Here is a 25,581-nt window from a genome sequence, read left to right on the forward strand (position 1 = left end):
TGACTCCTTGTTATTCTTACTTTGCTGCTGCTTGTATTTGGAGTACTGAACAAATGTGGACTGTTTTATTCATAAATTTATTAAAATCGTCTTGTAAAGCGTATGGTTATGTCGATTTTATGAATTAAAGAGTGAAAGTAAAACGATTTCTCAATTTTATGAAAGAAAATAAATGTTATTGGTTTAGTTCAAACTATTCAAACACAACCTACCAAAAGCAAACTATTTGAAGAAAATAATTACGTATGAATTGCATAAGGGGTGGACACCAGGGCGATTCGGGCCAAAATATCCAGAACTGACACAAACCGTTTGAATAAAAATGTGCTCCGAAAGTCCGAAACTGCCCATTTATTCCTTTGGTTACAACGGGTGACAAGTTGATCGGGTGCAGGCGAATCGGATGCGAGTTTGACTGCATTGACATTGAAGCTTGTTAGAGAGTATTTTTTAACTTGATTGAGAGCATATATTCACGAAGAAAAGATTATGTCTTTCATATTTTTTACAACTTATTGATCCCACAAAAAATCTTACATTTTTACATATCATTAATAATTTATTTATTAACTTAATTTCTTATTAAGTTATAAATTAAGAGTTTTGTATACTACTCTTTTGTAAAATATTTTTAATTATACAAAATAAAATAAAAGTATTTAACTAAATTAAATTTTATTTAAAATGATAAAACTAACTAAAATTATGCAATTACAACAATATAAAAATTACTAAGTTAATAAAAAGTACATGATTAAAATAATAACTAATTTTGTAAGTTATCACACCCAAAATATTCTTAGATGCTCCACAAAATCGGCTTAAAGTTGATGATAATGTTATTTATCACGAAGAAATGTTTTTCTTTGTAGATATGATGCAAGGTTTGAATGAAAACCATTGTATATGTCATTTGTTGAGACATCATTGTTGGAATGTTCATAAAAATAATCAAAATTAGAATCATGTGTGTCATTCATCTTTTACAATCATGTTATGTAATATGATGCATATGTATAATATATGATTGACTGTATCCATGTCCAAGCATCTATAGGACCAAGTATAATTGCAAACCGAAATTGAAGCACTGCAAATGCACACTCTTCTTGATGTTGGATAAATAATTTTTTTTATCTCCTTGTGACATTGGGATAATCTTAACCAACATAGTTCATTTTGGATAAATATCATGTGCTAAATAGTACTTCATATAATAGAGTTCTATTCACCATATATTGCACTTAAAGATATGAATACGTCAGACTTTAAATAAGTGCATATGATTTAACCTTTTTAAAGTATGACCTATTTAATAATAATGTTAGGTTTAAACTTAAAAAAAATTATTTATTTAAAAAAGTTGGACTTAAGCTTATAAAAAAAAATTTGTTAGACAAGATAGGTCAATTTATTTATCTATATAATATAATAAAAATAATATACATATTACATTATTAAAAATATAATTAAATGAATAATTTTGTAACATAAAAATCAAATTATTAATATTTTTGACATTTTTACTAATTTAATTAAACGTTTTAGATTTCTTGGTCATACGAAATCAAGAAAATCTAGTAATCGCATTTTTATCTACTCTTTCTCTTTATCTTCATGATTGTTTATTTGGAATATCCCAAATGAGTTATAGGAAATATTTAGAATTTTTTTGGATAAGATTATCTTATTTCATTATACTTGTGTGTGAGTTTACGTCAATGTATATGAGTATGCATGAGTTGCCCCTATTACGTTAATTTTTTTTTATTAAACTCTAAATTTTACTAATAGAGTAATCTATTTTTTTCTTATGAAAATTAAAAAAAGACTCACATGTATTTAAAAATAGATTTGTTAGTTTATTTAAAATTAAATTTATTGGCATATATTATATTATTAATGTAAAATAGGTTTTGCATAGACTAATAGGTAAATCAGACTTTTAAAAAGGTCGGAGCAGATCTAAAAAAAAATTATGGTAAATAATTGTTGTAATGTAGTCTTATTAGGACCACACCATCCAATTTGATTAGTCAAACTAGAAATTGGTTAGCCAATCTTTGAAAGAATCATAAAATCATGGGCTAAACGACTAATTTTGTGCACTTTTACAAACAAATTACCAAAATGGGGTTGTTTTGAAACATATTACACCTTTGGGGCTGTTTTCATGGGTGTCGCTATGGCCCATAGCGACACTCATGACACGTGGCCTTTTTTTTTTGTCTTGGTTGGGCTGGGATGAGTCAGATGAGTGTCACTATGGGCTGAACCACCACAGTTGATGGACTAGGAAAAATAATGTAGCCCATAGCGACACTCTGTAAAGAAAAAAAAAATGAAAATTTAGTGCAGTTATGGGCCATAGCGCCCCAGGTTTTTTTTTTTTTCGTTTTTAAAATATTTTCACATTATATTACTAAATTTTTAAAAATTATATTTTTTCTTATTTCAATTCTTTTTTTCGCTTTTATCCGAAATTTTTTTATAAATTTTTAAACAAATTTTATATTTATAAAATAATACTTATATTTTTAAAACTGGCGCTATGGGTCATAGCGCCCCAGTGGAGCTATGGGCCATAGCTCCCCAGTTTTTTTTTTTTTTCATTTTTAAAATATTTTCACATTATATTACTAAATTTTTACAAATTATATTTTTTCTTATTTCAATTCTTTTTTTCGTTTTTATCCGAAATTTTTTTATCAATTTTTAAACAAATTTTATATTTATAAAATAATACTTATATTTTTAAAACTGGCGCTATGGGCCATAGCGCCCCAGTGGAGCTATGGGCCATAGCTCCCCAATTTTTTTTTTCGTTTTTAAAATATTTTCACATTATATTACTAAATTTTTAAAATTTATATTTTTAAAATTTTCAATTCTTTTTTTCGCTTTTATCCAAAAAAAATTTATAATTTATTTATCAAATTTTATATTTAAAAAATATTAGATATAATTTGAAACAGACGTTATGGGCCATAGCGCCTCAGTGGAGCTATGGGCCATAGCGCCCCACATTTTTATTTTAATTATTATTTATACTTTAATTATTATTTTTGAACAAAATTTATTTTTTATTTTTTTTATATTACATTATTTTTATTCGTTTTTACTTCACATAATTTTTTCTATTTTTAAATTTATAATAATATATTTTTTATATTATTTATATAAATGTGGTGTTATAGGCTATAGCGACTTCAGTTTTAGCCGAATTGAGTCGCTATAGGCTATAGCGACTCCTTAAAGGTCTCCACCAGCTACAACGACTCTACTAATATGGCGTTCATGGCTTATAATCAGACCCAAAATTGCCACGTGTCATGGGTGTCGCTATGGGCCATAGCGGCACCCAAGAAAACAGTCCCAAAGGTGTAATATGTTTCAAAACAACCCCATTTTGGTAAATAGTTTGTAAAACTGCACCAAATTAGTCGTTTAGCCTAAAATCATGTGTAAAAGAATCCATTAAAACTAAGATGAATTAGTTTGAAATTCATCAAGAGCTAGTATAGAAAATTGGGTTGAGTCGATCTTTTTTTTTAAAATTATGTTTTTATTTATTTTCTAAAATTTTAATATTTTATGATAATTAAATAAATATATTTAATAATAGTTAAAATTAGAATAAATTATGTTATTTATTATTTTTTAATAATTTTCTTATAAAGATATTTTAGTCATTTATATTAATTTATAATTGAATTAAATATATTTTTAATCCCTTAAATTTATGATAAATTTATTTTTTATCTCTAAAATTCAAAACTGTTATTTTTAGTCCCTATAATTTTTTTAAAAAATATTTTTTTAGTTTCTCATATCACCAATAAAATATATGAAAATGACAAATTGAGACAATTATACAATATCTTTATCAACTTGATTTAATATAATATTTTCACTAATAGAAATATCATTAAATAGATTTTATACGATAATATTTAATAGATTCCTTAATAAAATTTAAGTATAAGAACTTAAATAAGATTTTTTTTAAAATATAAAGACTAAAAATAATAATTTTAAATTTGAACGATCAAAAATAAAATTATTTTAAATTTGAGAGACTAAAAATATATTTAAATCTTTATAATTTTTATATCATGATATTTTATATTATATTAATTTAAAATTTTTCTACTCTAAATATAATATTATTAATATATTATTATATTTTATTAAATTTAAACTTAAATATTATATTTGAACTTTTACATGCACTTTAAAAAATAAAAATATATAAAATGATGTTTAATTTTAATTTTAGTTTTATAAAATTATGATATTATGTTTATGTAATATTATTTTGTGTATTATTTAAATATTAATATTATTATTATTTTATTAATACATGTTTAACTATGGTTCAACTACGGTTAAACCATTGATCTTTCACCAGTGCCTTGATTGAGTTGGTAAGTTTGAGTCTAACTTTTGTTAAAAAGATAAAATTTGAACCTAACTTACTTGTAGGCCTTTTTTATAGATTTGAAATGGTCAATTTACTAACTTGGTTTGTATTGTAAGTTTATTTTAAAACTTATTTTGTAATAAGGCTTATAAGCAAAATAGTAAGTCTATGGACCCTAGTACGTTTATCAAATTAAGTAGACATATTAATAACTATATACTATTTTAATATTATTACAAGTAACATATGTAAGTAATATATGTATTATGTACAATAGTATAATATAATATGCATATAAATAGGTCAATTTATCATATTTAATAGATTATTTAAGGTCTAAGACCTAACTTTTTTTTTTACTTAAACACATTTTTTAAAGCCTAAACTCAACTTTTTTTTTTTTTAATAAATGAGTCAAGTTACATCATGTTATGGAATATATGACCTTATATATATATATATATATATATATATATATATATATATATAGAAGAATTGACTTATTGCATTTCATTCCAAATAAGAGTATCTATACAAGTAGATATAAGCTCAAAAACATGGTTGCTAACATATAATCATGATGCCTTTACAAGAGTGTGGGCGACATGATTAGCTTGCCTCTAAATAAAACTAACCATATGGTTTGGAATTCCTCCAAGAACTATTTTTCACTTAGATAAAGTAAGTTGAAACTCAAATTAACCAATAAAATTAGTATGAAAATCATCGATTAGTGATTTGCATTTCATCTCTATAACAATATTGCTAATCTCAAGCTCTAATAACTAATTGGATGCTTCTTGTAGGCTTGTTGTTTCTGCCTCTTGAGGTGGAGGAATACTTGCATGCAAAATTATTTTTGCCTTGACGAAAAAAGTCGCGCCCTTTCTAATATAAATACAAATACCAAAATAGTGTTTCATTGAAAATGATAGCATCAACATTACATTTGAGTTTGTTTGCATTTGGTTTTTGCCATGAAAAGTGAACAATAGATAGTTGTTACATATAGACATAAATTTTTCTTTTCACGTAACTCCAGTCATGAAAATCTTGTTGTGCTAGTCAAACTAAGACACATATAACTTATTTTTAAAGTCTAAACTTAACTTTTTTTAATAAATAAGTCAAGTTGCATCATATTATAGAACATATAATCTATTTTTTTTTATATAAAGGAATTGATTTGTTTCATTTCTTTCCAAATAAGAACACTAATAAAAGTAGATAAGCTTAAAACCATGGTTGCTAGCATATACTCTTGATGTCTTTGTAAAGGTGTGAGTGACATGATTAGCTTGCCTTCAAATAAAACTAACCATATGATTTTGAATTCCATCGATAATTATGTTTCATTTAGATAAAGTAATTTGAAACTCAAATTGACCAATAAATTAGTATGAAAACTATCGTTTAGTGATTTGCATTCCATCTTTATAACAACATTGTTAGTCCAAACTCTAATAACCAATTGGATGCTTCTAGTAGACTTGTTGCTTCTACCTCTTGAAGTGGAGGATACTTTCTTGCAAAATTATTTTTGCCTTCACAAAAAAGCTATGCCCTCTCATATACAAATACTAATACCAAAACAATGGTCTTCATTGAAAATGGTAGCATCAAAAATGCATTTGAGTTTATTTGCATTTGCTTTTTGACATGAAAAATGAGTAGTAGATGGTTGTTGCGCTATGAGGATGTAAAATTTTCTTTTCACGTAACTTCAAACATGAAAATCTTATTGTGCTAGTGAAACTAAGACACACGGACTTATTTTAATACCTTCCTTAATCTTTTCATTCTTGTGGTGCCAAATACACCAAATTACTATAGCAAAAAGTATTATTTTGTTCCTGAGGCAATTCATGTAAGAGGCAAAAAAAGAAAATTATGGATACCATTAACAGTGTCAAAATTTTTAATAGTTCCAAGACTCGATGTCTCCCAAATACAAATGACATGTAACATCCAAAGAAAATGTGTCAATCATTTTATCAATTTGTTGAACAGAAAACACATACATTTGAGTAAGAAACACCTTTGGTTTGAAGATGATGTCTAGACAAAAGACAACCTGAGGGAATTCTCCATAAAATGTGCTTAAAGGGTACAAATGCCAAAGCTACATCTATTTCCTAGAAATTTTCACAATTTTTTTTCTCAATCATTATCTCCGTAATATGATGACAAGTTGATTTGATTGAGTAGCAATCATTTTTCAAATTCTAAACATGTTTATCTTCACATGTAACATGTAAGAGTGGTAAGTAGAAAATTTTGTGAGCATCTCTTTGATAAAAATGATAAATGTTATTAGGGCACCAAGTCATAGAATTATGATTAATGAGCATACTGACCTTGAGGTGTTAAAGCCATGGTGAGGAGTAAACATTAACCATTTTTTTGTTTCCTAGATGCCATTTGATGTCATCCAAACATTAACCTTTTTCTCATTTCCTAAACACCATTTCATGCCATCTTTTACCAATAACTATGAAGCATGGATGCTATGCCAAATAAAAAATCCTCATTAGGATAATGTTTTTTCTTTGAAAACTTGAGCAATAATAACATCATGATCAATAGTATTCCAACTTTGCTTTCCCATCATGGTCAAGTTAAAGTCATGGAGATGTAAAAAACCCAGCCACCAAATTCCTTCCCTGGATTCATTTTTTCCTAACTAAGCTAATGAATCCCTTTGCATTAACTTCTTTTAGTAACCCACCAAAAAGAGTTAAGCATCTTTTGAATCTCTTCTTCAAGAGTTGTTGGAAGGAGGAAAATACTCATGCAATAAGTAAAGATTACTCGAGCAACAAATTTGATAAGAATTTTTTTGCTTATTCTTAAGGGATTCTTCCTAGACTAGTGATGAACATGCTTTCAAATCTTGTTTTTAAAAAGTCAAAGAAAGCTTACTTCTCACTCCTCACCATAAAAGGAAGACTAAGATGCTTATTGGTACTAAGATACTCCATCACACTTAGGAAATGTGAAATAATGAAATAGAAAAGTATTGGTGCTAAAAAAATCTCATTTTTTTAAATTAATTAATTGGTCTGAAGCTCTTCCATAATTGTCAAGGATACTTTTTAATGTATTAGTCTTTATTTTTTCTTCTACTCTACAAAAAAGAAAACATTCATCAATAAGTCAAATGTGTGTGAGGATGGTGACCCCTCAACACATGTTAATGCCATAAATATCACCTATTGCCTTAACTTTTTTGAGAAGAGAACTAAGGCCTTCAACACAAAGAATGAAAAAGTAAGGTGAAAATAGGTCACCTTGTCTTAAACTTTTTATAGGGTTGATAAGATCAATACATTCTCTATCAATCACGATAAAGTATTGTATTTATTCAAAAAGACATTTGCATCTACCTAATTAATTTTTTATGAAAGACCAATTTATTTAAAAAGTTTAAGAGATAAAATAGTAACTTATATTATGATTAAAAGCCACTAATATTTATTTTTAAAGCAACCTCACCAATTTTTCCATTAATTTTACAAAATATATATGTTAATGCTCTTCATAACAATAATTAAGTCATTACTCAAAATGGAACGTCCCTAAACAAAAGTAGATTGCTCTTAAGTTCATTTTACGAGAAAAGGTGAGGTGGTTTGCAACAACATTTGAGATTTTATAAAAGACATTACAAAGAGAAATGGAGAGAAAGTCCTTCATGGTAGTATGGTTTGTTGGTTTATTTTTAGATTTTCACCCTCCCTTATAACTCCAAGGATGATGAGATGTTTATTGAATGACCAAATATTGCCCTTTTAGACACGTTGCATGTTGAGTTGGTGAAAAAATTATAACAAAAATGTTTCTTGATCAAGTTAAAATATAGACTCCTTTCCTTGGAGGTCTTACACTCGATACATTAATTCTTTCATTTAAACCAGCAAAATTTATATAAAATATGTCCTTCATTTTATACTAAGGTAGAAATAATACAAGAAATAATTTAAATATTTTTTCAAAAATAATAAATAATAATCTTCAGGTAGAAGTTGAGTTGAGGAGAGGTGTGATTGGCGTGAATTAAAAAATGGATGGAGGCATGTAGGTTTCATTTTAGGTTTAAATATGATTAATAAATTTGCGAAAAAGAAAACGGAGGTGAAGCATAAACGGGGAACGGAGAAGCAGAAGAAACGGAAGCGGTGTATGTAAAGTAGACAGAGGGAGACGTAACCCAACCCAGGCCCAACCTGAGCCCGTGAGCATGACTGTGGCAGTTTCTAATCCCTCTCTGCTCTCTCTTCTCTTTCTGCTACCTTAGATAACACTTCCCTTCGCCTCGATTCACAACTATACTCCTCTCTCTCTCTCTCTCTCTCTCTCTCTCTCTGCGAAACCTCATGGTCGTTTAGCGCAACCGTTCTCGGAGAACATGACTACTATCTCCTCCGCCGAGCTCAATTACCTAGTTTTTCGCTACCTTCAAGAATCAGGTTTCTTTCCCCTTCCTTCTTCTTTCTTAGTCTTCCAAAATCCATTCATATGTCGTGTACTTCTCTTGTGTGTGTCTGTGGCGGTTGGATGTTGCCAATTACCTAGTTTTTCTGTGCCTTCCAGAATCAGGTTTTTTTGCCCTTTCTTCTTTTATTTTCTTTGTTCGTGTTTAAAATCCTTTGATATGCCGTATACTTGTTTATTTTGTGTGTGTATGTGTGTTGATGTAAGATGTTAAGGTTCTAGATGTTTCGACGAGTATCGTTTTTTTCTTCTTCTTTAATTTGACATTTTCGAGCTGGTTTTGGCGTTTTTTGAATGTTGTTTCAGCAAATTAGGGTTAGATATTGCTGAAAAAAGGAAAATTAATGACGCCGGAAAAAAATGGTCTTTCACCTTTTCTTCTTCTTCTTCCTGGTTGGAGATATAACGAGGACTGGAAATTGTTAGATCTGCCGCTGAAAAAATTGATTTGGTGTTTACACTTGATATTTTGAAGTTCTGAAATTCTCTGTTTATTTTATCACGTTTGGTTTTTAATTAAGATACATTGAGACTGCAGTTATATGTTGATAATGAGGTGGTACTGCTGGTTTTGGTTTCTGTTCATTTTATGCTGTCTGAGATGTGTAAAGTAAACGATGCCTAATTATTTGCTGTTCTTACTTTTAATATGTTGTGATTGTGATTGATGTAAGCTGGTAATAGTATTACTGAAGGATAGTAAATTGCTGATTGTGAAAAAAAGGAAGCTTGATGAATCTTTGAGCTAAATGGAACCGAGTGCCTGAGGCTACTTAGGAAATGAGTCTCTGTTGGTTTGAAGAATAAATGTTTGCTTGGTCTTTAGACTAACTTCTGTTGTTCAGAACCACATAACATGTGATATTAAGTATCTGTTCGTCGTAGATATAAAACTGGAACTGAATGCTTGCAGAAACTTAGGAAATGACTCTTGGTTTGTGTGAAGAATAAATGCTTGCTTGGTCTTTAGACTAACTGTTTCTGTTCATAAGCACATAACCGGCGATATAATATCTGTGTGCTGTTACCAAACAGCTTAAACTTTTGGGTGAGTTGGTATTCAATTCGGTATTAAAATATTCTATCCCCTATGACCAAGTTGTTATGTGTTTGATCTTTGCTGTCTCCATTCTGCTAAATAAAAGTTGAGTTTTGCATATGGTAAAAAATAAACCGTTGCATTTTACACACTGCAAGCCCAATGGGCTCTTTTTGTGATGGACTGATGGGGCATGCTAAAAATATAATAAATCTATGAATTTAATTTAAATACATCGTCAATGTAAAGGTTGTCTTACACGGTCATCCAATTAAAGACTGTCATGTATGATAAAATTGTTGACTTATATACTATATAGTAACTACTTTAAAAGCTATACCAAAGATAATTTCTTATTAGTTGATTTTGTAAAAATCTCTATGATGATAGTTCTTGAAAAATTGATTTATTTAATATTCATGTGTTCACTTAGTAGCTTAAGCCTTTGAGAAAGTTGGTTCTTGATATGGTAACAAAGCCTCTAATGATTACATGATTAGGAGTTTGATCCTTGATGCCCCCTTTCTTATGAGTAAAAGTTGAATTTCAATACTAGGTTAGTGAGCCAATGCATTATCTGTGCTTCAAGCTCATATGGCTCTCACCTTAGGTGGTTTGGTGCATAGTAGTCAATAGCGGCCGGAGCGGCCGCTATCGCGGCGCTCCGGAGCGGAGCGGCCTCACCCCGCAATCTGGCTGCTGGAGCGGAGCGGATTTGTGTAGCGGCTGGAGCGGCCGCGTCGGAGGAGGAGCGGAGCGGCCCAAATCGCGGAATCGCGGCGCGATTTCAGACTTACCCTTCATTAAGGGTAAGTCGGTCTTTTCAATGGGGTTTTTTTTGCCCTAATCCTCCACTTCCCTCTCGCGATTTCAGACTCATCCAAACCAAACCCCTCCTTTCGTCTCTCCCTTTCTTCTTCTCTGGCTATCGTGCGTGCAGCGTGCAGCTCCGACGAACTCCGGCTCCGACGCACCTCCATCGCCGACGCGCCTCCAGCTCCGACGCACCTCAGACTCCGACGCGCCTCCAGGTCCGACGCAGCTCCGACGTGGCCGCAAGCTCCGACGCGCGTTTGTCTCTATTCTCCTTCTATTCTCCTTCGAGGATGCCTTTTATGCAACATGCAACATATTTTTTTTTTAATTATTTATTAAATTATTTCAACTGATTTTTTTTTAATTTCTGATTTAATTTAATTGAACAAATTTTATTTTTAAATTCTGATTAAATTTAATTCAACAAATTTTATTTTTAAATTCTGATTAAATTTAATTCAGCAAATTTAATTTTTAATTTCTAATTAAATTTAATTCAGAAAAATTTATTTTTAATTTCTGATTAAATTTAATTCAGAAAATTTTATTTTTAATTTCTGATTAAATTTAATTCAGCAAATTTTATTTTTAATTTCTGATTAAATTTAATTCAGAAAATTTTATTTTTAATTTCAGAAAATTCTATTTCTATTTCAGCAGCATATTTTTTTAAATTTCTGATTCTATATATATATATATTATTAATTATTTTTGTTTTTTTAGCTTTTATATATATATTATTAATTATTTAATATATATAAATTAATATTTAAATAGCGGTTATCCCGCTCCGCGTCATCCCGCTATCCCAGTTTTAGGGTCGGCCGCTCCGCGCCGCTATCCGGGATTGACTACTATGGTTTGGTGTCTGGAGAAGCCATATTAAGTAGATTAGATTAGATGAGATGGGGTGTAACCCTTATACTGGCCCAACGAAGCCCTTTATTTCCTAAGTGTATGTGAGAAGGGTCATAAAGGAGAAAGGAGCAAGTAATTCCTTAGCGGTAGTGTGTGGAATATTTTTTGGGGGTTTGGGGGGATGAGTGAGAAAAGTTTGATAACAGAATAATAGTGGTATAAGTGGAGAGAAATGGGAGGAGGTGGGTTAGGTTGGAACTAAGTTGAACTTGAGAATGGTGTGAGAATTTAGTCCTCTCAGTCATAGTAGTCAATCCCGGATAGCGGCGCGAGCGGCCGACCCTAAAACTGGGATAGCGGGATGACGCGGAGCGGGATAACCGCTATTTAAATATTAATTTATATATATTAAATAATTAATAATATATATATATAAGCTAAAAAAACAAAAAAATAACTCTAAATTCATGCTGCTGAAATAGAAATAGAATTTTCTGAAATTAAAAATAAATTTTCTGAATTAAATTTAATCAGAAATTAAAAATAAAATTTGCTGAATTAAATTTAATCAGAAATTAAAAATAAAATTTTCTGAATTAAATTTAATCAGAAATTAAAAATAAATTTTTCTGAATTAAATTTAATTAGAAATTAAAAATTAAATTTGCTGAATTAAATTTAATCAGAATTTAAAAATAAAATTTGTTGAATTAAATTTAATCAGAATTTAAAAATAAAATTTGTTCAATTAAATTAAATCAGAAATTAAAAAAAAATCAGTTGAAATAATTTAATAAATAATTAAAAAAAGAATATGTTGCATGTTGCATAAAAGGCATCCTCGAAGGAGAATAGAAGGAGAATAGAAGACAAACGCGCGTCGGAGCTTGCGGCCACGTCGGAGCTGCGTCGGACCTGGAGGCGCGTCGGAGTCCGAGGTGCATCGGAGCTGGAGGCGCGTCGGCGATGGAGGTGCGTCGGAGCCGGAGTTCGTCGGAGCTGCACGCTGCACGCACGATAGCCAGAGAAGAAGAAAGGGAGAGACGAAAGGAGGGGTTTGGTTTGGATGAGTCTGAAATCGCGAGAGGGAAAGGGAGGATTAGGGCAAAAAAATCCCATTGAAAAGACCGACTTACCCTTAATGAAGGGTAAGTCTGAAATCGCGCCGCGATTCCGCGATTTGGGCCGCTCCGCTCCGCCTCCGACACGGCCGCTCCAGCCGCTACACAAATCCGCTCCGCTCCAGCAGCCAGATTGCGGGGTGAGGCCGCTCCGCTCCAGAGCGCCGCGATAGCGGCCGCTCCGGCCGCTATTGACTACTATGCTCTCAGTTCCTGAGGAGTAGTTCTCTTATTTACTTCCTCGTTTATACTGTAATAGTGTTATATCTCAGGATGTTGTCCTTAATTCCAGACCTGAATATGTAAATAATACAGATATTTTCAGCCCTTATTTCTATCATTACTCCATACGTATCAAATCACTAGAGGTAGAGGAGACAAAAAAAAAAAAAAAATTATATAGTCAAAATCATTAAGAAGGATTTAGATATGATTTACAACAGAACATTATTGCATACATTGTTAAGACATAATTGCTGATATTGATTTCACTTTTTTAAGCTTTGATATCTGAAGTTATTTTGTAATGGTAGCAATATGTTGGTGCCATTGTTGTAGAGGAAATGAGTAATCATATAGACTAGGGTATTCATCAGAATTATGAAAACTTCATGAGGTTGAGTACGTAATTTGTTTACTGAACAATAGAAAGTCATGCTTTCCATTTATATGAAGCTTTTGATATTTATGAAATGGCCATATAGCCAGCAAATTAATTGGTTTACTGATTACTTGTGTTACATCACTACTGCAGGTTTCACACATGCTGCTTTTACTTTTGGATATGAAGCTGGTATTAACAAATGCTCCATTGATGGAAATTTGGTGCCACCACATGCTCTTGTTACATTTGTTCAGAAAGGTCTACAGTACTTTGAAATGGAAGCCAACTTAAGCAATGTTAGCATTTTCTACTTTTTTTGCATTCTTGATTTACTATCAACATAACATTCATCCATTTGAGTAGACCTTTATAAGCTTTTATACCCTAGGTTTCATGTTGATCAATGTTTCTTTTAAGCCTGCCAGTGTGATGCCGACCTGGAAGAAGATTTTTCATTCTTACAACCTTTGGATCTTATCACGAAAGATGTGCATGAGCTTAGGCAAATGATAAGTGAAAGAAGGAAAAAACTACTGAAGGAAAGAAAGAAGGAATTTGAAAAGGAGCATGAAGGTGAACGTGTACGGGCAAGAGAAAAGGAAAGACGTGAAAGAGAGAAAGAAGTTGAAAAGGATAGACGCGAAAGGGAGAAAGAAGCTGAAAAGGATAGACGTGAAAGGGAGAAAGAAGCTGAAAAGGATAGACGCGAACGGGAGAAAGAAGCTGAAAAGGATAGACGTGAAAGGGAGAAAGAAGCTGAAAAAGATAGGGAGAAGGTAGAAAATGATAAAGAGCGAGAACAACAGCATGGAGATCAGTCTGCCAGAGAAATGGTCATAGATCATGAAGATAGGGTTCATGTAAAGCATGAAGATAATGGAGCAGTTGGAGGTAATCTTCTGTTCAGTGGAAATGACTTACAGTTTATTGTAGAATATGTTCATTCTTGCATGTTTGGTTCTTAGCTGCATTTTCTTACTAAAATCTGTCCTGTCAAATAATTCCATTTTCCTTTGTTATCCCCTATTTTCTGTTCATCTTTACATGTTTCTGTCATTGCTTGCTCTGTCTAAAATATATAATATATTTGCTTGAATATTGTGGTTGGGTTATGAAGCAGGAGTGGTTTAATGACTAGTGACAAATGACTAAAATAATAACCCTTGATACCGTAGTTTTCTTGCAAATATGATTTTTTTAAAAATAACTTTATCCTATTTTTTTTAGATTGCTTATTATAGTTGCAAGTGTCTACACCACTAGAGTCCTTTGCCCCTAAATGTTGTTAATAGGAGTAATTCATTGTATGTGGCAGTGTCACAAAAAATACAGACTAGCGGTCTGTTTCAATTAATATCCTTCCTTCATAGGAATTTTCCATTTGCTTTAATAGGACCAGAACCAATGGACATCTCTACAACATCAACATCTCAGCTATGTGAAATTCCTAGTTCAGATGTGACAATTTTGGAAGGTCATACTTCAGAGGTTAAGTATATCTTAAGTGCTGCTCTTGTTTCTTAATTTTCTTTTCATCTAGCATTTCTTCTGTTAAACTCTCTGTTAATTGGCTTGTTCATCATTTATTTTAGGTGTGTGCTTGTGCATGGAGCCCTACTGGATCCCTTCTTGCATCAGGGTAGGCATTAAATGGATAATGATTTATTTTTGCATAAATATGTATTAAAATGTGCATAACATAATGGATAATGCACATAATATCATGCATTTTGGATTACCATTTGTTTTTAATGCTTCCATTTTTGTTTGACTTCCTTTATTATCGAGGAAAGCTTAATGCATTCAATTGAACCTGTTTGGAAACATTGTTATTGTTAATTGTCATTCAATTTCTGAAACTGTTAACTTTTTTTTTTTTAGTTTATAAAATGGAAAATTAAATCGAGTAATTAACATGAATATTTTTTTAAAAACCTGGTGTTTCTGGAATTAAAATGCTTTCATAGTGCACTAATGTTTTAAAATCAATGGGTGCTGGCAAGTCCTTTCCATTTGTAAATGGATTTCATGAAGAACTTTCAAATGATTTAAATTATTTAATGATATCCAATTAGTTTCATTTCAACAATTTTCACTAGCATCCAGTATTCAAGCTTAACTATTCTTGAAATAAAAGGACAATGGGATCTCTGTTTCTCTAGTTCTCCTTTTTCTTGGCCATTTGAGCGTTCTCTTAGAAGTTATAGATGCAAAAGTTGGCTTGAACTTTACAAATGGGTTATGTAAGATATGCAATGTCTATCGTTGAGAATTGGTTAAACTGTGACAGACATTTGGATATCAAGAGTAAGATGAATATTGCAGTTTATTCATTATGAAACTTATGGAAATGTACAATAGACAGATGCAATAGCACATGATTATTTTTGTTCAAATTTGCAATATTTCTAATAGTCACATGCCTTTTCATTTTCCTTATACATTATATTATATATACGTACGTACATACATACATACATATATATGTGTGTATATATATATATATATATTATTTGGAAACACTTTTAAGGAATTCTTCTGAACTTTTTCTTAATAACTTCTGAAATTAAAAATTGTTTTGATAGAGACAAATTAGCTTGAGCTGGATCACAATGCTTCAAATTTTATAATTAATAAAGTTTTGAAGTTGTTTGTTTGTTTGTGTTAATGGACATGATAGTTTACATTTAAGATAACGAATTCTAGCTTTACTTTTCCTTGTCATACAATTTTATAGCTTATCGTTGTTGCAATGCCATGCACTTGTTTCAGTGCTTTTCTTTTTTGGGTTCTGAAGCACTTTTAAAAGTTACTTTAATGATCATGCCTTTCAATATTGTGATTTTGAAAATTGAATCCTGATTGATGGCTTCATATAATATTTTTTTTCACTTTCCCATTATCATTCCAACTTTTAGATCTGGGGATTCGACAGCTCGTATTTGGACGATAGCAGAAGGGAGATGTAAGCCTGCTTCACAGAGTGGTCCTCTGAATGTGTTGGTGTTGAAGCATGTTAGGGGTAAAACAAATGAAAAGAGTAAAGATGTCACTACACTTGATTGGAATGTGAGTTCAATTGCATATTATGATTTAAATCCGGGACTACTACTTGTATTTCTATGTTTACCAATGCTGTATTTTTTGGTTCTTTGTAATAAATTCTGTAAAGCCCTCCACCCTCCCAATAAAATAGTAAGGGGGTAATACGATAATTTTCTATACAAAAGTTATTATCATATAATAAGATTTATTTACAAATGAAGAATCCTTCAAAGCTAGACTTAAGAGTCTCTGTTAGATAAGTTAAAGAGGAGGGACCACTCATTCACCCAAGTATTAATATTTAATAAGCATACTACTTTTTTGACTTTAGATAATCACAACAGTTTACGTTTCTATAGGGAAATCCAACATTAGAATCTGTTTTTTAAATTAGTTTTCAAAGTTTACAAATACATCTGTAACAAGTTAGCTCAAACAGTGTGGTTATGTTTTTAAATTGTGTTTTTCTTCCTCTCCTTTTTGTGTCTTTACACTGGTTTCTTCAGCCACATTCAAATAATTGTCTTGGGATTTTTTTGTAACTCCCATTTTGCAGTGGGAAGCAACCTGCCTTTGTTTCCCTATTTTAATTTTAGGTGCACCCTTTATTCAGCAATCTTTCTGTCTATTGAACCTGAGAAGTGAGAAGATATCATTTAAAATTGTCCCTCCCCTGAAATACTTCATGAAATGCAAGCCTGATTCTATAAATCAATTTCTTTTTACATTATTCTATGAAGCCATGAAGTGGGTGCTTTGTATTCAATCATAATTCTCTTCGTTCCCCCTTTTCTCCTAAGATAAACTTGTTCCCCACCTTCAAAAAAAAAATAAAAAATTCTTGGGTATTAATCTTGACACTAAGATGTTTTTTAAGGTTGTTATCTGTAATATTTGCTAGTGATGTTTTACACCTTATGATGGAGAGTTCACTCTGGTGGCTGTTGTACAGGGGGAGGGGACACTTCTTGCAACTGGTTCATATGATGGGCAAGCAAGAATTTGGACCACTAATGGTAGGTCATTTTTTTTGTATCCTTAGATTTTGTTGTATCCTTTAAAGGTTTATATGTGATAGATGAAAAGAATGAAAAAATGCCTTGGGATCATATTTTTGTTTGCTGTTATCGTATTGGGGTGCTTGAGAATTTTTAGCTATCTTGGGAGCTTAGTTAAGTGTTCTGGGGAGGTGGGTGATTGCTCCCTGTTTATGTGTACATTTACTTCTACAATCATGATTAAAAAGGAAGAATTTGAATTATTATTTGCATAGTGGTGGCATTTTAATGGTTAATCTTTACAAATACTGACTACTTGTTAGTCCTGCAACGTATTGGGGTGGTTGAGACTTTTTAGCTATCTTGGAAGCTTAGTTAAGTGTTCTGGGGAGGTGGGTGATTGCTTCCTGTTTATGTGTACATTTACTTCTACAATCATGATAAAAAAGGAAGAATTTGAATTATTATTTGCATAGTGGTGGCATTTTAATGGTTAATCTTTACAAATAATGACTACTTGTTTGTCCTGCAATATTTTTGGTTATGTGAAGTCATAATCATGTCAGTGGTCTGTTGATCATATAGTAGCTTGGTGATGCAATTGTGCTTTCTTATATCCAAAATGATTGCGAGCAACATTAATCTTCTCAAGTAATGTTTTTCAGTCAGAGAATTGATTTACTGAACATCAAACTGATTGATTTGAATGGTAAAGATATTATACTTTTGTCTTACAATTAGTAGTTTATGCTGGCTCACATATACACTTTATTTTTAAGTGTTTATTTTTCTATCTGTCTTGTTGTGAGAGTATCTGCAATGGGTATATTAATGTCTGATATTTGTTGTTGCATTCATCCTAGTTGTAATGACACTGAGTTCTACTGTTGATGTCTTTAAGTAAACTTTGGGTGTATTTGAATTTTCTTTAGGACTTCAATCATGGTAGTTGTTTTGATCGTGTGGTGATATCTATGACTAGGTGAACTGAAGAGTACATTAAGCAAGCACAAGGGACCAATATTCTCTCTGAAGTGGAATAAGAAAGGCGATTATCTTCTGACTGGAAGTTGTGATCAAACTGCAATTGTGTGGGATGTGAAGGCAGAGGAATGGAAACAACAATTTGAATTTCATTCAGGTACAAATTTTGAATGTAGAATCAAGGAAGAATTCTCTAAAAGAGCTCTTGGTGAGAGTTTTCTGAAACATAGTCACATAATTTGCTCTATATGGAAGAACTGTGAATTGGTTCATGCGAACCAATTTGCGGTAGTTTTTCAAACCTATTCTCTGAAATTCTTCATTGAATTCTTTTGAAGAAAAGAACGAGAAAAATAAGGCAGTAATTGATAATGCTCCATGAACAGTGAAGAGTAGTGAAAAATAGGACTGGGTGAAAGAGAAGAGGAAGACAAAAGGTGAAAAATAAGACAGTGAAAGAGAAGAGAAAGATGATTTTTTTTTTAATTAATTCAGAGGAGCGGTGTTGGTTTTAAAAGTGATGTACATTATTCTTGATAATGCCAATGGCCCACGTATCAGGAGTTGTGCTGGTTTATAAGAGACGTGGAGCATTATTCTCCTTAAAAGGGTGCTATTCCTAATTGTTAGTAGAATTCAAATACCATTTATAATCATTTAAAAGAGTTGTAGTGTGTCTGAAAATCTATTTTTTTTAACGAAAACGTAAAATCACTCTTTCCAAAACACCAAAATACAAAGTAACTTTTTTTTATCTTTTCCGTTGAATGTAAGTTTGCAAAATTTTTAATCATATAAAAAACTTAATTTTTTTTAACAGTTTATGTACATACTTACTGATAATATTGATTGTTGATTATAAGTTAATATTTCATATTAAAATTAACATGTTACAAAAATGAATATGTTGCATTTTATATTAAATTAATTTATGAAATAATTATTATATTTTATATAAAATTGTAATTTTATTTAAATAACATACTGAAACGAACTACCTATATATACCCCCATGTACCAATATTTTTAAGGTTACATACTGGGTACCCGTACTAAGTACCGAAGAGTATTGCAAATTATGTGACTATGTTCTGAGCCATGTTTATGAACAATTGTTTAATTTGGGCTTGATATGTTGTTTAGGTCCAACACTTGATGTTGATTGGCGCAACAATGTGTCTTTTGCCACAAGTTCCACAGACAATATGATATATGTTTGCAAAGTTGGAGAAAGCCACCCTATAAAAACTTTTGCTGGGCACCAGGTTCGCACATGAGTCCTTATTGTGTGGAACTATGCTATAAACTGATATTTTTCAATGCTAGAAATTGCACCCTATTGCGAGGAAGGGTTCATCCCCTACATTTTTCACTAGTTAATACTTAATAATGTCTGGCAAGGTCTACTAGATAGATTAGTTGATAAATATGGGCTGCTATTTTCAAGATGAATCCTGACTTCTTGAGTTGCTCTTCTATGTGTATTTCAAATGACCGACACTATGTGAACTGAGTAGCAAATTCAGTTTCTAACTTGGTTTGCAGATTATGGGGTCTACGTCTACGTGTTTGCATTTTATGTCATAGTTAACTGAGGTTAGAGGGTTGAAGATCTGAAATTTTTGTCTGTTGAGTGTTCACAAAGCTTTAGTTTGAGATATTTCATTGGAATGCAATATAGCAATTGGATAAATATTTACATCTGCTAATGACCTTACTGCATTTTCAGGGTGAAGTTAATTGTGTCAAATGGGATCCCACAGGTTCATTGCTGGCCTCCTGTTCTGATGATATCACAGCAAAGGTAAAAGTTGACCACCTAGTAACTAACCTTATGATCTTATCTATGTTTTAATTCCATACTTTATTTTTGGCTGGTACAGGCTTTTCGTTTCATACTTTTTTATACAATTATTTATTGCCTGAGAAACATGCAGTAATACTCATTTGTGAAATGACTGTCTGTGTGTTTGATGTTTCTTGTTTGGATCGGTAATGTGCTTGTTTTGTAGATATGGAGTATGAAGCAGGATACTTATCTTCACGACTTAAGGGAGCATTCCAAGGTACCTTGAGTTTTGAATGCTTTCCATTGTGAGCTCTTCCATTTGTGTCTTCATTTGAAATTTTAATTCTTTATGCACTCTGCATGTTGTTGGTTTGTAGGAGATTTATACCATCAGATGGAGCCCCACTGGTCCTGGTACAAATAACCCTAATCAGAAACTGGTGTTGGCTAGGTAAGTTAGTTTCATGTTGAAATTAGGTTTACCATTCTCGATTTACATCCATGCGTTTATGTATGATTTCTCCAAACGTAGAATTATTGCTGACTCTATTTCCGGACCACTGAATCCTAGTTGATGGGTGGCGACTGCATTTCTTCAAGTGCAATTGGTAATGTTGTGTGTCGCATTGCAGTGTTAACTGAACTACATTGAATGGGTGCTGCTTTTGGCTGGTTGCTGATTCCAATTGATTATAATTGGCTGTACAATGTGTTGTGCTATACTTTTTGACTCTGATTGACTGTCCCTCCATCATGTAAAATTCTTTTAGTTAAACGAGGTTTACATTGCATTGGAGTTGATGTGAAGTTACTCTTTAATTTAAAACTAAAATATTCCCATCTTGACAGTTAGATTATGATGATGGGTACCTGCTTGCTATTTTTTCTTTTTTGTTGGCTATTATTTGAAAGTTTGATTTCATTTTAAAACAAAGTTGTCATCTTTTTGTGCAGTGCTTCATTTGATTCAACTGTAAAGCTATGGGATGTGGAACTCGGGAAACTAATCTACAGCTTGGATGGACACAGGTACTGGTTTTATGATTTGAGTTTATTTTATTTGATGGTCTTTTGATCTCTTTGGTTTATTCATGCAAGAGGGTAGTATATCAGACTTCCATTTTCTGTTTCAAAGTTGTACACCCTGATAAGAGGCTGTTCAACATGTAATCGTAACATTCAATTCGTGGTTGCTCAAATGCTTATATATCTTTATGAAACTATGTTTTACTTGTGGAAAACATCAGGCCATAGTGACGGGGCAGTTTCTTTTTTTTTTTTTTTTTTTTTTTTTTTTTTTTGTTTCTTCCTGACAAGTTTATTTGGTCCTACAGGCATCCCGTGTATTCTGTTGCTTTCAGTCCCAATGGTGAGTATTTAGTCAGTGGGTCTCTTGACAGATCCATGCACATATGGTCATTGAAGGAAGGCAAGATTGTCAAAACATACACCGGCAATGGAGGCATTTTTGAAGTCTGTTGGAATAAGGAGGGTGACAAGATTGCTGCATGTTTTGCTAATAATACAGTTTGTGTTTTGGATTTCAGAATGTAATATCTGTGAAGCACCAATTTCTCCTGGCTAGTACATTAAATTCTTTCTTTTCCTCCTTAAGATGAGATTGGTGGAAGTGTATTTTGGGTGGGTAGGTTACCCGGTTTAACCGTAGTTGTAGGTATAACTCATTGTTCGTGGATCCCGTTGTAATTTGCTATAAACATTAGTAAAAATTAGTTTGTAGGAGTTGATTCTTAATAAGTAAAAATGTGTAGATTTAGTTGGACAATATTCTGTATAAGTATCGTTTGACTTGTCTATTTCTTGTCTACTTGCCCTTTCTCTTGCATCTTATGGCTGCATACGGCCTGCATTTTCAGCCCCTTTGACCCATTAGGGCAAGTCGATGAAGATAATGGATGGAATGTTTATGATAATTACGAATAATCTCGGGTTTAACAGCTTGATAAAGTCGAGTTGAGATAGATTCAGGTGGTCTTCGAAAACACCTTAGTTTCGGTATAAATTTTAATCTTGGGGGATGCTTGGCAATTAAACAGTGAAAATTATTTAAATATTATTATTATCCGTTTCTATCGTTTTGTTACATTTAACCATGCTAAGTTATGATGATAAAAGAGTGGGCGCGGAGGACTTAGATTTATTTTGTACTCTCTTCATTTTTTTATTTGATGTTTAAGATTATGTATAAGAATTAAGAAAATGATTAATATTTTAATTTTTAAAAATATTTATTATTTATTTTCTTGTTATATTCTTTAGATGATCAGAAAAGAAATAGATATTAAAAAATGAATAAACATATTATTTAATAAATATATATTAATTATCAAAAATAAAAATAAAAAATTATTGATTTTAGAAAAATGATAATAAAAAAATATATAAAAAAATAATGTTAAAATAACTATGAATAAAAAATAGAGAGAGAAACATAAAATATTGAATAACATTCCGCCTTTAATATTCAAGAATCAAGATTGCTGCATGTATTGCTAATGATACAGTTTTAAAACCTACAATATTCAAAATGTTGTGCAGGGATTTGAGTAATATTCGACCTGTGGCGTAATTAGACATTCTCAACTGCCCGCTCCTACCTTTTAAATTTAGCATTGTAGGACTAAAATTTTAAATGACATGTTAATTTACAACAGAAATTTGAATGTTGATCCTCTCCAGTCAACTTCCCCTCTAGTCAATATCTTGCAAAATCTGAGCCTTTTATTGTTCATTACACAGGAAACAGAAGATATTGCATGGTCAGGGTCCTTATTCCTGAAACTCGTCCTTAAAATTTCTCATGAATTGCACTCGGATCCTCTGCAGCAGCGATCTTGGCCATTAAATTCATATATCTGATGGTTATTAAAAATAGGAATATAAAAAATATTTCTATAATTAATTGCATAAGGTGGATATGTTGCTTCTGGTAGAGAATCCAAACTCATCTGGTGCTTCTCTATTAGAATTTTACGGAGAAATAACTAATTAAGTTCACCAATAATCCCCACACGAACATGAACCATTCTCAAAGTGGTGGAACCGGTTCCGATCTCTCATTATAATTCTACGGCCAGTGATCTTAGATACCATCTTCATCACGGCATGACAATCCAAACACACTCGAAGGTTCTTTACAATCTTGATTGCAGTTCCTGGACTTGTACTGATAAGCCCAAACGCCAAGGCAAGCTTCTCACTATGAACTTCCAACGACTGCTCTTTCTGTTGCTCCCCTATGTCATGCAACACCACATCAGTGTTTGGCGTATAACCGCGAGCCTTGAGCCAACCATTCATCTCCTCCAGCATCGAATATATATCTTTGCTCCTCGGGTGTCTCAAATCACCAGCAACAAACTCATGCACCCTGTTGTCAACTTCAATTGAACTACAACCAGGTTCCTTCTCAACTCCACTCCCTTTCATCAACGATCTCACCTTGGCCACACCGACCCAGTTACGAGCAGCAGCATACATGTTAGAGAGAATGACATAAGTACCCGAACTAGCCAAATCATTGCTCACAAGAAACTCCGCAATTTCCTCTCCCAAAGAAACATCGTTATGGACTCTACAAGCCCATAGCAAAGTCCCCCACAGGACAGGATCCGGCTCAACCTCCATGCTCCTCACAAGGTCATAAGCTTCTATCACACGCCCAGCTCGGCCTAGAAGATTCACCATACACCCATAATGCTCAATCTTCGGTTCCATCTTATACCTATCCTTCATCAAATCGAAAACCTCCCATCCTTTCCTTACCAAACCAGCATGCGCACACGCAGTCAAAACGGCAACGAAGGTAATATCAGAGGGTTTAAGTTTAACCCCAACGCAACACATCTCATGAAACAACCTCAAAGCCTCATCACTAAACCCATGTATGCCATACCCCATAATCATGGAGTTCCACGCCACCACATCCTTTCCCTCAATCACATCAAACACCTTGCGCGCATCCTCCAAGCTCCCGCATTTACAGTACATATCAACCAACGCAGTACCCACACGAACATTAACCCTAACCCCAACCCCATTATTCTCAACATACGAATGCACCCACTTTCCAGATTCCAAAGCACCAAGCTGTCCACAAGACGACAAAACAGCCACCAAAGTTATCTCATTCGGCCGAACCTTCATACCCATCATTCTCCTAAAAAGCAACAACGACTCATTCGGATACCCATGCTGAGCATACCCATCAATCATCACGTTCCAACAAACCACATCCTTGACCTCCATCTCTTCAAACAACAACCTCGCCTCTCGGAGCATCCCATGTTTCGCGTAACATGTCAGCATGGCGGTCGAAGAAACCAAACTCTTCTGGGGCATTGTGTCGAACAGTTTCTGCGCCGAGACAACGTCCCCGCCCCGAGCGTAGGCGTCGACGAGGCCCGTGGAGACGTAAAGGTCGGAAGCGAGGCCCAGTTTGAAGGCGTGGGAGTGGACGGCCCTGGCGGGGTGGAGGGTGCAGGCTTTGAGGAGGGAAGAGAGGGTGAAGGCGTTGGGCCGGACGGGGTGGGCCAGCATTTGGGCGTAGTAGGATAGGGCCCGGTCGGAGTGGGCGTGGTGGGCGTTGATGATGGCGGACCATAGGAAAACGTTTGGGCTTGGGGTGCGGTGGAAGAGGGTTACAGTGTGGTGGAGGTGGCCCAGTGAGGAGTAGGAGCGTTGGAGCTTGAAGTTGAGAATGGGGTGATGGTCCAGGCCTCGACGGAGGAGTGCGGCGTGGATTTGGAGAAGGTGGTTTATGGTTTTGGAGTTGTCGATTAGGAGAGCGAGGTTGTCTACTTGGGCCGAGGGAGTGGGTGGTGGGCTCGTGAATACTGTGCCTGAGGTCATCCTTTGTTAACCGGTTTTGCTAATATCTCGCCCCATCGTACTTTATACACTTAAAATGCCATCCGGCCACAACTCTGTTTTTGAACGTACAGAATTTAACCATATTCTGAGACAAAATTTAGTTCTATCATATTCTTGGAGTGTCTTTTTCTTTTTTTCCTTTGTGTGAATTCTTAAGTAGGATTAATGTACCTCTTCCCTAATTACACTTAAATAGTTGGTTTTTTTTTTTTTTGTGTATTTCAAGTATTGTGTTCATTTTTGAATATTCAGTTAAATGTACCAAAATTTATGCACTTTTATCAATTAAAAACTCAACGACCCTCCATATGATTGCATATCATTGAGTGATACTCATTCAAATGGAATTTTTTAAATTTTTTTCTCAATCTTACTAAAATTTTAAGAAAGAATATTTCAAAAATTGACTTGTTTGTGGTAATCTTGAAATACAAACTATCTTCCATCTAAATGAACAACCTATGTTTTCATTTAATGGCAATTCCAACCTCTAAGATTTATTAATTCTACGAGAACT

The 25,581-nt window shown here is 32.8% G+C and overlaps 2 protein-coding genes across 4 annotated transcripts; one reads left to right on the forward strand and one right to left on the reverse strand.

Moving 5' to 3' along the window:
- Positions 1-8,511: 8,511 nt before the first annotated feature.
- Positions 8,512-21,988, forward strand: HOS15 (WD-40 repeat family protein). 3 transcript variants are annotated; one of them, XM_083075318.1, is made up of 14 exons: positions 8,512-8,892; positions 13,506-13,651; positions 13,781-14,246; positions 14,749-14,843; positions 14,948-14,994; positions 16,274-16,424; positions 17,353-17,416; positions 18,381-18,539; positions 19,526-19,647; positions 20,112-20,186; positions 20,395-20,448; positions 20,549-20,622; positions 20,704-20,779; positions 21,126-21,188. In XM_083075318.1, the coding sequence occupies exons 1-13, from the start codon at positions 8,832-8,834 to the stop codon at positions 20,744-20,746; spliced, it is 1,557 nt and encodes a 518-aa protein (XP_082931444.1). In that variant the 5' UTR covers positions 8,512-8,831; the 3' UTR covers positions 20,747-20,779; positions 21,126-21,188. The 3 variants fall into 3 exon arrangements, with proteins under 3 accessions (XP_082931444.1, XP_020206025.2, XP_020206026.2); XM_020350436.3 differs by lacking the exon at positions 20,704-20,779 and adding an exon at positions 21,506-21,988 and having other exon boundaries at positions 8,517-8,892; positions 21,126-21,200; XM_020350437.3 differs by lacking the exons at positions 8,512-8,892; positions 20,704-20,779 and adding an exon at positions 21,506-21,988 and having other exon boundaries at positions 13,510-13,651; positions 13,773-14,246; positions 21,126-21,200.
- A 625-nt stretch (positions 21,989-22,613) lies between these two features.
- LOC109791174 (Tetratricopeptide repeat (TPR)-like superfamily protein) lies at positions 22,614-25,143 on the reverse strand. Its single transcript, XM_020350439.3, has one exon. The coding sequence runs from the start codon at positions 25,041-25,043 to the stop codon at positions 23,187-23,189; it is 1,857 nt and encodes a 618-aa protein (XP_020206028.2). The 5' UTR covers positions 25,044-25,143; the 3' UTR covers positions 22,614-23,186.
- Positions 25,144-25,581: the final 438 nt, after the last annotated feature.

This window comes from Cajanus cajan, chromosome 5 (assembly GCF_000230855.2).
Source record: "Cajanus cajan strain Asha chromosome 5, NIPB_CcT2T_4, whole genome shotgun sequence".
In the NCBI taxonomy this organism is placed as follows: Eukaryota; Viridiplantae; Streptophyta; class Magnoliopsida; order Fabales; family Fabaceae; genus Cajanus; species Cajanus cajan.

Excerpts from the sequence above, each read along its gene's own strand:
- HOS15 (XM_020350436.3), top strand. The coding sequence starts at position 8,832 with ATGACTACTATCTCCTCCGCCGAGCTCAATTACCTAGTTTTTCGCTAC. Across the intron at positions 16,425-17,352 it reads TCACTACACTTGATTGGAAT|GGGGAGGGGACACTTCTTGC; the intron begins GTGAGTTCAATT and ends GCTGTTGTACAG. Across the intron at positions 21,201-21,505 it reads TACAGCTTGGATGGACACAG|GCATCCCGTGTATTCTGTTG; the intron begins GTACTGGTTTTA and ends TTGGTCCTACAG.
- LOC109791174 (XM_020350439.3), bottom strand. The coding sequence starts at position 25,043 with ATGACCTCAGGCACAGTATTCACGAGCCCACCACCCACTCCCTCGGCC.